At 37.4% G+C, this 14,899-nt stretch overlaps 1 protein-coding gene across 1 annotated transcript in view; it reads right to left on the bottom strand.

Moving 5' to 3' along the window:
• Positions 1–368: 368 nt before the first annotated feature.
• CREBBP (CREB binding protein) overlaps positions 369–14,899 on the bottom strand; it is a 164,088-nt gene continuing 149,557 nt past the window's right edge. The window contains exons 26-31 of the mRNA XM_051967730.1: positions 13,676–13,789; positions 13,063–13,228; positions 12,154–12,321; positions 8,747–8,908; positions 7,722–8,003; positions 369–5,568 (exon numbers count right to left, since the gene is read on the bottom strand). Coding sequence (XP_051823690.1) covers positions 3,427–5,568; positions 7,722–8,003; positions 8,747–8,908; positions 12,154–12,321; positions 13,063–13,228; positions 13,676–13,789 — 3,034 coding nt within the window. The 3' untranslated portion in view covers positions 369–3,426. The remainder of the gene's footprint in view (positions 5,569–7,721; positions 8,004–8,746; positions 8,909–12,153; positions 12,322–13,062; positions 13,229–13,675; positions 13,790–14,899) is intronic.

Raw genomic sequence — 14,899 nt, 5'->3', positions numbered from 1 at the left:
CTGATTATTTACCTCAGTAATTTTGAGATAAAATATATTTTTGTAATACAACCAAAAAAGGCAAGCTTTGGCTCCAGTCATATCACAATCATTTTTATAAACAAGTGTTTATCTAACTTTGATCTTAGAAGTAACTTCGGCTTATCCAACTAATGCTTTTCAGGCAAAATCCTCCATCTTACAATCAACTTAAATTCTAAACTACTTATAAACAAAACAACAGAAGTCATAGCCACCAAAAGAAACAAATACCCCACCAATATGTACACTAGAGAAACTCAGTAACTCGAGTTCCTTCAATCTTTTGACTCAATGGCTAAACTAATTCTAAAGGTCACTAGCCAATTGGAACCATCCTTGAATCCAAGCAGTTTTACCAGCTTTTATTATAAACACCAGCACATTTCAAGTTTCCTCTTTTTGATCACAAATATAGGACTTTCCCCCCTCCCCCCTTTTAAGTATACAGCATGAGACACAGCATTGGGGCTTTCCATCTTTCTTACAGCAATTTCCTTCTGACAAGCTTAGGGTTAGTGTCCACTGACCACACCCTCAGCCCCATCTTTTGACATCTTGATTGCTTAAGACAGTTGCATGGGATGAGGAATCCAAAGATGTTGAAGTTGGTACAAAGAGTTTCGAATTGCAGAAAAACTTTTAACAGAAATGCTCTTCATTTAACAGGTTAGAAAGACTAAACAAGGTGGGAGTATGCCATATTCACAGTATGGGGCCAATAGCTCTCCAGTTTCACAAATCATCAGCTTCAATTATCTTTGTTGTTTTAATATACTGTCCGATACTGTCCCACTAGTAAAAAGGTAATACTGGCAGGGGCTAATATATGTAAAAATTAAGCAAGCTAAGCACTGTTAATAAGCATTGTTTATATCAGTGGGGACCTAGGGTATTTCTTGGGGGAGAGGGGAAGAGCGGTGTCCTGCATTCTCATCTGATGCAAGTCTAGTTCAACTAATTCTACATTATTAAAACTCAAATCATGGAACACTGTGCAAAAGTGGATTGTAAGGTTTAAGCTACTTGGAAAGTTTCTTCAGATTTAGATTCTGAAACAAAGCATTTTGAAAATATCTCCAGAAACAAGAGGGCCAAAAGGAGTATATTTGGGCCATGATTTTTATTCCACAGAAAACCCACTTGATCTAGAAGTCCCATTTCATTAGGGGATTGGGGATACTAGGAGAAACAGAATTCAAGTCATTAGCAACCTATGGTGCAGCAGACTAAACAAGATTAGTCTAACTTGAAATCTCTCCACTGGTGATCCTTCTCTGAAGTGTATGCAATTTTTACAGTAATCATGGAATTAAAATAATCAACCCACTCATTATGAGCATCTGAAAATTGGACCTAAGGGGGAATCAACAGGTCCCCTTGGATTACAGGGTGTTCCCACAGTACTGGGATGGCCACACTTAATCAATCATTGGCCTGGGGCCAATTATAGAATTATTGGTAGGAAAAAAGGTGAACTTCCATTAGCAAATTCCCTGATTGGAGAACCTTATGCCTTTGGCTAAGTTACTAAAAGATAAAAGATACTGAACACTTCACTTCCACAAGAATATGGTATTTAGTCTGGGCCAGATAAGCAAGAGCCAAGTATAACAATGGATGAGGATCAGGGTTAGCTCTGGAGGTAGAAGAGTCTGTAATTTACACCTGTAATACAGGCAGTATTATTCTTTTAAGCCAAATGGTCAAGTAGAATAGTTGGGAACCAAGGACAACCTTCCTCCGGCTTTCCGGTTGCTCATGAAACCAGGCCTGGATCTTCTATTCAGGAACTGCCACCCATACTGAGCAACTGGATGAAGGCTCTTCACCCAGTATTTCATAAGGGCTAAGAAAAGGAGGTAGGATGGGTCAAAAACAAACAAACAAACAAAAGAAAAGTAAAAGTAAAAGAAGAAAAAAAAAAAAGAAAGGAGTTTCATCCAAGGCCTTTTTAAATAAATGGTTATTCATCTACTATATAACTTATGAATACCTGTAAGCATTTACTGTACGGGATATAGACTGACCTTGCTTCACTCATTCCCAAGGAAATATTCTAAAAAGTCTGCTCTTCACCAGACATGTTAACTAGATATGTCATAAATCATGCCACCACTACCAATGCCCCAGGCTGCTTCTATGAGTGAATACCAGAATCATGTCTTACAAAGAACAGAATCCAAAAAAATATATAAATAAATAAAAACCTTAAACATTCTTACATGGATCTTAAAGAACAGAATACATGTTAAAAACTTCAGTAATTTATATCAATTTTAAGCAGTACTTTATATACAATGGGAAAAAAAGACATGCATAGTCCAAATACAATGTTGAAAACAGCATTTTCATAACAAAAAACCCCAAACACTAAGTGTTAATACCATGTACATGAATTCAAGAAGGACCACCCTTTTTGTCTGTTGCACACAGTTTATTTAACAATATGATATAATAAGTAAGAAATGAGTTGGTATTTTACCATTCTATACAGTGATTGAATCTTCTTGGATTTTCTTATTTATAGTAATTATAGAGCTTGCATGATTTACACTAGAATTGCTTTTCCTCATTTCAAGTTTCACATAGAAGAAAGAAAAGAATGTTTCTTCTCTATTAAAATCAGCACGGTCTAAGAGTGATCATCCCTATTTTATCGTCTAAAACCAGTTTTATCAGAGAAACAAAGCAACAATTTCTACATCTGCAAGACAAGGATTTTGGCATAAGCCAGTATGTATAGGGGGTGCATGTGTGCATGTGTGTGTTGTGTATGTGTGTATATGTATGTGTGTGTGTGTGTCTGTGTGTGTGTGCGTGCGCGTGTTTGTGTGTGTGTGTATGTGTGTGTATATGTGTGTGCACGCAAGAGTCAATTCCTATCTTCCAGGGGTAATACTTGGAACGCCCGCAGAGTTCACTATAGAAAAAAAATCTTCCCGGAACATGTCAGAAAGTTACCGGGACACATTATAAGCTTGCATTATTTCAGGAATCAGTTTCTGAATATTATTTTTTCTTCTCACTTTTAAACACAAATGTTTAAAGTCTTGAAAATACAAATAAAAAATATGAATATAATGAACTTGTTTTCCCCATTTAAAAAAAAGACATGAGTCACCATCAATGACAAAAAAAAGAATTCAAACAAAACCACCCCTCCCACATCCCCCAACCCCAAAAAACAAAACAAAAAAAACAAAAAGAGACCAGATATTTAATCAACTGGTTTTAACAAAAAATATATTCTTTGTATTGTTTCTTTAAACAGCAATTCGTCCTTCCATGGCTTGGAAGTAGCAGTTCCATCTAGGATCAAAAATAACCTAGATGTCTGGATTTTCAGTACAAAATGTCCAAGAACATGAAAAGGAAAAAAAAAAAAAAGATGATGCTCCCATAATGCTACAAACCCTCCACAAATTTTTCTAGTGTGTCTCCTGTGGTATCACCAACCAGGGATAATTCATTGGACAACGCACTCCTGTTTGGGGTGTTTAGTTGCGGAAGCATTGCACTCTGTTCGGGGTTACCCAAATGTCCCTGATCCATGGAGCTAGCCATGGTAACTGCAAGTCCTGGGTGGGGGGAACCAGTCTGGGGTGAGACGTGATGTGGTGAAGGCTGGGGTTGTATCCTTGGTGATGGGCTGGAATGTGGTGGCTGGGACTGGGGACGTGGAGACTGGACAGGGGCTGGAGACCGCACCTGGTTACTGAGGGAGGTGGCTATCTGTTGGCCAGGGAGATGAGATGCCTGTGGTTGTCCTGAGAGCATATGCTGCTGTGGGCTCATAGGATTAGGCTGGCCTGGGGACCCTATCTGCTGCTTCATTTGCTGTTGCTGCAGAATCCGCTGCTGCAGTGCTTGCTGAATATTGGAGGTGCCATCTGCCCCCAGGCCAGGTTGGCCCATTTGGCTCAGTTGTCCCATTTGAGCCATCTGGCCCATGGAGCCGCCCTGTATGGATAAATGTTGTTGCATCCTTTGTTGCTGCATGGCTTGAGGATAACCCCCAGGTCCTTGAGGCTGCTGGAACTGGCTATGCCCTGCCATTGCACCTGCCATCCCAGCACCTCCTTGTTGTTGCTGCTGCTGCTGTTGCTGCTGCTGCAGCAACTGCCTCCTAATCATCTCTCTGTACTGTGGATTCATACTTGCCATGCTGGGATTGTGCCCTGTGTTCATGATGTTTATTGCCTGCCCCTGGGGATTCATGCCTCCCATTGCTTGCTGCTGAGGGGGGACATTAGGCCTCTGAACTCCTGCTTGCATTGCACTCATGTTTTGTAAAGCAGGCTGTGTATGCATGATGGGTTGCTGCATTCCAGTTTGCTGCTGGATACTGGTTTGGGGCTGCATTCCAGGCTGGTTAGCCACATATTTAGCTGTTCGCTGCTTTATGAAAGCTGCCATGAGTTGAGGATTTGCTTTAAGGATATTTAGCACTTGTTGCTGTTGCTGTGGTGAACTGGGGGATTTCAGTGTCCGTAACAAATCCTGCAAGGCAGTAGGTGGGATACTCCGTGGGGGCTGCACTCCTGGCATCCGTGGCCCAGCAACTGTCTGCTGCGCTGGCATGGGCATGACAGGTCTCTGCATTCCTGCCATAGGCTGCTGCTGAGGGATGGGAGCTGGCTGCCACTGACCTGGCTGCATATTAGACATTACTGGCCCAGTCACTGGGTTTGGTCGGGGAACATTCATGCCAACTTGAGGCATCTGATTCACTGGCCCCACAGCTTGACTCACCATGCCTGTACGCCCTGGAGGCAGGCCGTTGTTGATGCTATTGACTCGATACAGATGTTGTTGCTGCTGAGCTTCTCGCTCAATCTGCCGAGCTGCTTCCACAGCAGCTGGAGGGGGTTGGGCGGGAGGGGGTGGCGCAGCCACCTGGTTGGAAGGTTTTCCAGTGGAAACTGTGGTTGGGGGTTGTGTTCTGGCCACATTGGAGAAGCCAGCTGGTGACATGCTTACAGGTGAAGGCTGAGGTTGGGGGGGAGGCTGAGGCGTCTGGGGGGTGCTTGGCTGCTGTGTAGGGGTACCAGGTGTTGCTGAGGTAGGAGAAGGCAAACTTTGCTGAGGCACATTGCGGGTGTTCATGGTGGCCATTCGTCGTCGCATGAGTTGAGCCTGCTGCAGACGATGCTGAATCTGCTGCTGTCGAAGCTTGTGTTTGATGTTGAGACAGAATGGCACAGGGCATTTGTTCTCTTGGCAGTGTTTGGCATGGTAGCAACAAAGGGCAATGAGCTGTTTGCACACTGGGCAGCCTCCATTGGTCTTGCGCTTGCAGCCCTTGGTATGCTGAACAACCCGTTTCATCTTCTGACAAGATGGCAAGGAGCAGTTTGCATTTCGACACTGGCAGGCATGGACCAAGGATTGGATGCAACGCTGGATGCTCAAACGCCGTGATTCCTGTGGGCTCTTAGATTGCTGCTCTCCTTGGCTATTGCTCTCATCATCCAAGCCCAAGCCCCATTTAACCATTTTGTGGTCATGACTCTTAGTGTTGTAGCAGTTAATGCAAAGGTCATAATCCTTTAAATACAGAAAAAGAAAAAAAAAAATCAGCTTTTTAACATGGTGTAACACATTAGGCAATAAAATAAAACATCTCACCACTACTGATAAATATGAAGAACATTGACTTCTTTATTTTCTTCTCCCCCTTGCAAAATGTTTTTGTCCCTAATATATTTCAATTCTTATAATTATGAGCCAAAGACTTTTAATACATTTCGGTCATTCAAATTCAACTAAATTATTGGTACAAGCAAGACAGCTCATTCAAATTTGGGACAAAAGTTCTATGTTATAATTACCTCATCACCTTGATTCAGTGATCCTTAAACATGTTAGGGATCTTCAGAAGGGCATAATCAATTCATCACCACGAACTTACCCTATTACCTTGGTGGAAGGTAGCCTATGAGTTCATCTTGGTTCACCTCTTATATTTTACACATAGGAAAAATTACATTGGGAGGTGTTAAAACTCATTGTTCATTTATTAAAATTATACATACAGGGGCAGCTAGATGGCACAGTAGATAAAGCATCAGCCCTGAAGTCAGGAGGATCTAAGTTCAAATCTGGCCTCAGATACTTAACACTTCCTAGCTGTGTGACCTTCGGCAAATCACTAAATCCCAAATGCCTCAGCCAAAAAAAAAAAAAAAAATTACATACACACACACTTCATAATAAAGGTATCAGGCATTAGGACTTGGATTTTCTACAAAGTGAGGTGTTTATGTGTATTGAGATAGAGAGGGAAAAGCAGTAACCATTATCTGCCCAATGTGATGAAGCTTATGAAAAAACTCTACTTCTTGCTTTTTCTCTCTCAGCTGGCTAGAAATCAATCAAATCATAGGCAATCTAGCAATAAGGACCAGCATTTATTACCTAAAGATTGAGCCGTACTACAAGAATCTGTGTCTTAATCAAGTAGCCAATTATACTGGAATGTTGGATTTATGATTTTTGAGGGCCATGAGAAAAATGAAATTTGGTGTGACCTCACTTCCTACTTCACTTTAATGTATATTGAAATAATAAAGATTTCATACTCTCACAATTATTCGCTCTTCCCAATCCAACTCATTCCCATTATCCTTGAACAAAGCACACTCATAGGAATAATTTTTTTCCCTAAGGGAATGATATAGAAAATATAGGAAAGTGGATACAAGGGAGTACTAGGTTTTAAAAGACTGAGAACTAATGTTTTAGTATTATACTAGTCCTCTCAAAAATTGTAATTACTCTAATTTCAACAAAGAACATGCAAACTGAAGTCATGTGAGAAAGCATTACAGCCATACAAATTCAATAAGTTAACAGGGTATTAAAGACTATTTCAATCTATCTAGAGAATGGTCCAAGCCATTAAACTCTAAGTACAAAATGTCTCTATACTTCTCAAAAATGAGGCTGATGAAATGTAAGCAGTCCTATAAGCTACTGGCCCTGATCTATTAGTCTTAGATGAAGGCGCCCACAGTGAGCTAAGGTAAGATTTGACTGGGTGGATGATGTTATCATGTACCTAAGCTCCCTCAAGTCTTGAGAAAGCTACACAACAAGATAATAGAAGTTTATGAATTCAGAGAAAAGGTAGGTATCAAAGGGCCAAGTTTTCTCCTGCTAGCTTCTAAGTAACTGCCTCAGGGATGGTGTCTGTGGGCTATTCGCAAATTTCAAGACATTTCTTTTAGGTGAGCTGTTATCAGTGCTCAAAATTGGAAAGTAAGAATTTCTTAATTAAAAAGTAGATTTTTGTATTCTCTATTTTATGACAGAAATCTACATTAGGGAATATCACCTAACATAAGACCAAACAATCCTATCAAAATGTCCTCTTTTCCTTGACACCTCTAAATAATGTCTATGTTCAAAGTCCTCCTTGTAATACCATTTCTATAAAGGGAGTTTTATAAGATGTCTTTAGAGAAGACAATTTTGGTACACTGATCCAGGCAAAAATTCAGTGACTTAATTATAAAGATTTAATAAACTTAACTGGAATGGCTGATCATAGATTTGAACTCTTTGATCCAATATTGTACAAGTAACTACTGCCAAAAGCAAAGTTTGCTCTGTTCCGAAAGGAAGAAGAAACAAAAAGAGCAGCCCACTGAGTAAAGAACCACTGTGGAGATGAAAGGGAAAAAATGTCCAATACTTACCTCACAGACTGTACAATGCCACCTGGTTTCTACATGGTGTTTACACTCATTGCAAGTGTAGACAAAACGATCTTGCCCTTGAGTGTGTAGCTCTACCAACATACACAATGTTGACCACTTGGATCGACGTAATGAGGAGAACTCCCAATGCTTGTCTCTGGCTAGGGTAAGGAAGGCATCACGCCCATCCATTAGATCACAGCTGAGTAATGGATCAGGGTCCACAATTGGATGCAGAGTGTTTATTACAGGCCCAGCATGGAGATGAATCACAAAGAAGACCTACAGTTAAATGAGAACAGTAAGTGAGTCAAACATCAACATTAAATAGGCCACGTGAGGAAAGGGAGTGAAATTCAAGACTAGCAATGAGATAGACCTTTAATCAATATTCTGCTAAATGGAACATTACTTAAATGTATTGTCCTCCAGTTTCTTCTTTTGAAAAGAATGTGGCACTAGAAAACAGAACTTATCTAACATTCATTTTTATAGGTGATCTTCAAGGGTAGATCAAATTTTAATCTGACTCAGTTAAATTTGGAAGAAATTATTTTATCCATGATACACTACACTGCTCTTTGGTGACTTTTGTCCAGGGTGAATGGATAATTTCAAGCTGTAAGTCTGGTATGAGGGTTTAAATTAGGATGCCACTTGTCTTTTTTTTTTTTTTTTTTTAAATATTATAGCTTTTTATTGACAAAACATATGCAAGGATAATTTTTCAACATTGACCCTTGCAAAAACTTTGTTCCAACTTTTCCCCTCCTTCTTTCCACCCCGATGCCTCCTGTCTTTAAATACATTCTCATCACACAACCAAGGTACAAAATGCAAACTTCAGAATCTTAGTAGGAAATAAAGTCTTGCAACATTTCGAGGTCTTCTATAAGACAGCCTGGTCTAGGTGGGTTCTCTTGGTTGCCAGTGACACACAGATAACTAAGATCAACAGGGTGTGGTTGGAGATAAGGCAATCAGTAGGCTGACACACTTTTTAAAGTTGGAACTTGCAATTTTACCTCTTTATGTTTCTCCATGGTGGCATAGAGCTTCTGAGACAAGTCATTGGACACATTCGGCATGCTGGGTTTCTTTTTGTTGGCTCTGCTGATGCTGCTTTTATTCTTGTTGGTTTTCTTGTTGTTCTTTTTCTTGGCATTCTTGCTGTCACCTTGGCTGCCCTAGGATGACATTGCAAAGTGGTTGAACCAGCCCCTCCTCATATTGGGATAACCTAAAGGAATTAATTGTCCATAGCCTGCCTAGGAGAGCTGGACATGTTCAAGTACCACACATGCATAAAGCTTCCTACATTCTGGTGTATGAATTCAATGATGGCTGACAATGGATACAAAATTGGCAAGAAAGCAAAAAATAGGTATTTAAGAGTTTGAACAGAACAATACAATATTACATAAAATTCCCCAGTATTTTACTTATTTATCCGCTTACCCTCTCATTTCCCAAAGTGTAATGGCTATTTAGGAATGTTTCTACTAAACTTTAGAAACCACAACTATATTGTTTTAATAGTTTATCCCTAAACCATCAACCACGGCAATAAGTGATACAAGATACAGAAGATTCCAAGAGTTGGAAAATGCAAAATCAGAGACACTTTCCCCATTTATTTCTCATTGCAAATGAACTGCTGTTTAGTGGGATGGCAGCCTGAACATGCTGTGAGACATAGCTCACCAAGAGGAGCTACCTACAGCTCCTAATAAACATCTCCCCTACTCTGCTTACTTAGATTAAAATTATACATACAACTCTCTTCCTTTAATTTTTCAAGCAAGATTGTTGTCTATTTTTAAATACCTAACTCTATCCTCTATCTCCATTACTGAAAATTTCAAAAGTATGATTTTTTTCTTTACATAAAAATATCTTATCTAATAAAATGTGCTATTTACACCCTTGGATTAATTGCATACCATTCTGTAAAGGGATTAAATAGCTAAAAAAATTTGTGAATTTAACTTTACAAGGTCACTTTAAAAAATATGGACATTTCTTATAGAAGAAATTGTAGTTTTAAAATATTGGAAATACATTGCTTTTGATGAACCAGATATAGCTGGACACTCAATAACAAATTGGCATAGTAAATGTGACAATGAATTCAGAAGTCATGAATTTGAATCCTGGTTCTGCTACTTGGTAAGTGATATCAACTAAATAGTTTACATGACTTTGGCTTGTAAATCCTATAATCTCTTTTCACTCTTGATTTTCCTCATCTGTCAAATAAGATCTAAATCTGTGGTATGAAAAGGACATTGCTAAGAGATCCGATTTCTCTAGACCTCAAAGGCTCGGGCTCTTCTCATCTGTAAAGTGATAAGAGGTAGATTTGATTCCTCAATTCTTCCCATCCTGAAATTCTATGATCCTACAAAATTATCATAAGCATAGAAATTGTAGTCTCCACGATCATACTAAAGTCTGGAAAGGTAGACATGATCCCTTCTTATAAGCTTAATTGCCACCCTTGTTCAGTCAATCAATAAACATTTGCTAAGTACCCACTGTGTTCGAGGCACTGTGCTAAGTTAATGGGGGAGACAGCAAGCAAATGAAGGTATTATGTACAGGACAAATAGGAAATAACTAATGTAAGAAAAATAGGCTTGGTGAAGAGGACGATTTTGTTGACCTTAAAAAGAAACTAAGAAATCAATAAGAGGAGATGATGGAAAGCTTTCCAGGGATGGGAAAAATACCTGGGGCTTGAGATAAGATTTACTGTCACCAAGGAGGCCAATGTCACTTGGTTAAAAAATCTGTGGCACAGAATAAAATAAGAGAAGACTGGAAAAGCCTCAACTGACTGCAGGACTTTATGAGGTCTCCATCATACCTGGGAAGCTCATTTAGGGAACAACTCATCATCCTCTGAAGATTTTATCAGTCTCAATACTCAACTCATCACTACCTTCTGACTTCAAGGTTAGAGTCATGTTTGCCAAACCTCCATTTAAAGATAAGAGTTCAGCTTAAACATCTCTTGATTCCTCACTTGGCTGCACCTTCTTGGGACATCTTCATACCTAAAGCTCTGGTACTTGTTTGTAGTTCCCACTGTTACCTTCTATTCTCTTCCCTTCTTCCTCAACACTCCTCCCCCAACTTTTCAGCTTCCTTTTGTGTTCTATCTTTCCTTGTTAGATTGTAAACTCTGGGAGGGCACAGACTGTCTTTTTTTTTTTTTTTTTTTTTTTTAAATTAAATCATTTGTTTTGCCAGTGCTTAGTGTAGTGCCTGGAAGACAGATGGTTGATAAATGCTATTGAGAGGGCTAGGTTATAAAGAGCTATTGGGAAGAAATAGTCAAATAAGTAGAAGAAGCAGGAGAGTTTGGTATCCCCAAAACTTGGGAGGTTCTTCTAATAGTTTCCAAACAATGCCATTATATAATCTTTCTGAAAATTACCCTACCTAAAAACCTTCCAATGGTTTCAAAAATGCCTCCAGAATAAGGTTTATATAGTCTACAAATCTTATATTCAAAGATTCTGTGATCTAGTCCTAAACTATCTTTCCAGCTTTATCACCAATGAACTCTGTTCTAGCTAATGTGGACCAATGACCTTCTAAACATGCAAAAAACTTGATCACTTTTGAACCTTTGCTCACATTAATTTCTGTATCTGAAACAGCCATTCACACATAACTGCTTAATAAAATAACATTATCCAAAATTTACCTTAAATGCATTTTCCTTGAATATCACAGGAAAAATTTATCTTGGTACATGGCTTATCTGTATAGTCTGATAGGACTTAATTTGCACCACTTAAATAATGTAACACATACTCTCATCTTTTCCATCAGATTTAAAGTGAAGATCAGGGACCGTATCTTATGCAATACTGTATTCCACAAAGCATGTGCATCTAACAGGCATTTAAAAAACACTTGTAGGTTCTATGGATAGCAGTTGACCACTGACATGGCAAATGATTAAATGTTTATTAATCAATTAATTAATTAATGCTTATGATTTCCCATAAGCAGAAAAATAATCTAACTCAAAATGAAAGAAGAGACATACTACTTAACTACCTCAATAATCTAACCTATATATCCCCAGGAATTCACTATGAACAATGGCTGACAGGCTTTGATGACTATTTCCAAAAGGCCCATTTGCTTATTTCCTACTGTAGATCAGACCTTCAGCACCTTATGCCATTATTATGGTAATAATAGACATCCCTATTTACGGTTTCTTTTCCTTCTCCCATTTATCCTCCACCCAGCTGACAAAGTCACATTTAAAACAGTTTTGATCATATCATTCTCTTGCTCAAAAACCTTCAGTGAGTATCACAAGCCTTAACTTAGCTCGACATTTAATAAAGCCAATAACAATCTGATTAGAAGTGGCCAAGAGTTACCATTAAGATCACAGGATAGTTACCTCTGTGGTTTCACTAGCTGCAGTACTCTCTTCTTTTTTTCTTTCTTCTTCTTCCTGTTCAAGTTCCTTAATGCTCTCTTCCAAAACATTAGGCCAAAAATCACCTTCAAAATATGGTAGCTCCTTGGCACTTGTAAGCCTATCCTCCGTTGCTTGTTTGAAAATGTCCTAATGAGTGGAATACAAAATGATAATATGGTCCCTGTCATAAACTATTCTGTTTGCAATGCAGTGACCAATATTCAGAGTATTTATCAATGATCATAAACAACATTCTAATGAGCTGTTATTTTATGTTATCTAGACAACAATATAATTGTTGGCACACACCAATGATGTACAATGAGAAGTAATTTCAACATAATTTTTAATCTGTGTTTTTCTTGTAAAAATCAAATGAAAATCTCAATGAAAATGCTTAATAACTTATTCTAAGTGAAATATATTTATGCTTTTCTTTGAATTAATCTACATATTGATATTACATGTATCAGCATGTATCTTATTACTCTTCAAGATTATAACCTCTTAAGCAGACCCATGACAAGGATGTAGAGTTACAAAGCCCCAGTGCTGGAAGTCAGAATACTACACACAAGTGGAATTGCAGCATCAACCATTTACTATTTGATAAGTGACTCCAGGCAAACCACTTTAGCCTTACTGAGCATTAAGTTCATCATTTGAAAAATACTGTAAGCAAAGTGATATTTATATGATAAAGAACTACACAAATATATGTCTTTGTTGTTACTATTATCTTATCTAGCACGGTGAATTACACATTATATTCACCCACATTATAGATATTTATGTAAGATTTCCCTAAATGAAACAAAATGAGAACAGCATATCTAATATATGAAAATAAGTCTCATGAAAAGTGTAATTTAATTTAACACTAAGTACCTTATAGTCATGAATGATGCGCTCAGCAAAGGCCTTGTCCAGCATCTTTTTGTACCATTCCTGTAATCGTTTAGGTTTAGGGATTTTTTGATCAGGAGGGTGGCAATGAAAGATGTAATCATCTCCTTCACTTGGAGGACATGCCCAGATATGTCCTGTGACATACCTGTAAGGATATACAGAATCATCAACAGTAATAAGCCATTTAGCACTATGAAAATTTTCTTCTAGGTACAAAGAAGAGTAAGCTTATAATCAGTTTTGTATGTGAAATTCCCAGTTCTTAATTTATGACTGGGTATACTAATTCTTCTAGGTTTAAAGGAGTGTAATATTGTTGTATAAAAAGTATACAAATAAGAGGGAAATAGGGAAATTGCTAAAAGATAAACTTGAATATACTAAATTATATAAGGGTTATAAAATGCATATGATCTAAGTATTCAGTTAAAATGTTGAAAAAAATTAGCATTTGGACACCAAATAAAAAACAGTACCTCCCCTTCCTCCAAACACTCAATATTATAAAAAAATAAAATAACGTGATGAAAATTAAGGAAAAATGAAAATGATGATAATTTCCTTTCCTACATCTTTTTCAAATGAAACTCACCCCAATTTCTTCACATATTCCAGATAACCAATTAGGATTTCATGATAAACAGCTGTCCGAAGGCAACGAGGTCGGAAGAAATGAATACTATCCAGATACGATATGTACACGCGCCTGGGAGAAAGCGATTAACTTAAATTCAATGTTTGCCTCAAAAATTCTGTCAGCATCCACATTAAGGTCAAAGTTGGAAATGCTGAAATTCTTGTTACTTTATTACAATTATCATTATTGGTCAAGAAACAAGGTTCAACACCATTAGGTGCAACTAAATTGAAAGGAGCAAGATAACGAAATTTTTTTCTAATAGATAAACAGTCAAAGGTCAAGAATGAAGTTTTCAGAAGAATAAGCAAATGAAAAAGGGTTTTCACATCAAGGAAAAAAGAAATACAAATATAATAATTCAATTTTTACTTCACACAAACTGACAAAAATATAAAAATATATCCTATTATGTAGATATATTTATAGATATAGAGAAAAACATATCTATAAAATCGTTCAACTATTTGAGAAAGCAAATTGTAATTACATGAGAACTGTCACTAAATTACTTAATATTCTATGACCCAGTGATCTAACTGTAGGGCATATGCTCCTTCCAAGGAAATCATTAACAGAAACAAGATATTCCAAGCAACATTTTTTTGAATAACCAAAACTAGGACAAAAAAATGAGTAACCATGAAGTGAGGAGTAGCAATAATAAATTTGGGCATATGAATAATGAAATTATTACTCTATTAATGAAAAATGCTATCTACCTCCACAGAAATGAACTGATAAAAAATCTAATGTAGACTGAAGCTTACTATTTCTTACTTTATTTTTTCATAACTTATTCATTGATTTTTTTGGTATGTATTTTCTTTCACAACATGTTTTCTATGGAAATGTTTTAAATGATTGCACATGTATAATAACTTAGGTCAAATTCTTTACCATCTCTGGAAAGGGAAAAGGGATGCAGGGAAAGAATTTGAATCTCAAAATTAAAAAAAAAAGTTAAAAATTTGTTTTTGACATGTAACTGGGAAAAAGTATTAAAAATAGAAAAAAAAAAAAAACCCATTACCGTGCCTTAAAAAATGGCATGCATGTAGAACATGGGAAGACTTGCACAAAAGTAATAGAGTGAAGAAAACAGAATCAGAATTAGTCCTAAAAAAACCCAAACACACATTAAAAGAGGCTAAAATTAGGTTAAGTGCAATTAACAAT

The sequence above is a fragment of the Antechinus flavipes genome, chromosome 1 (genome assembly GCF_016432865.1).
Source record: "Antechinus flavipes isolate AdamAnt ecotype Samford, QLD, Australia chromosome 1, AdamAnt_v2, whole genome shotgun sequence".
Lineage (NCBI taxonomy): Eukaryota > Metazoa > Chordata > Mammalia > Dasyuromorphia > Dasyuridae > Antechinus > Antechinus flavipes.
The sequence above is the reverse complement of the archived record's forward strand: the minus strand, read 5'-3'. Positions and strand labels throughout refer to the sequence as shown.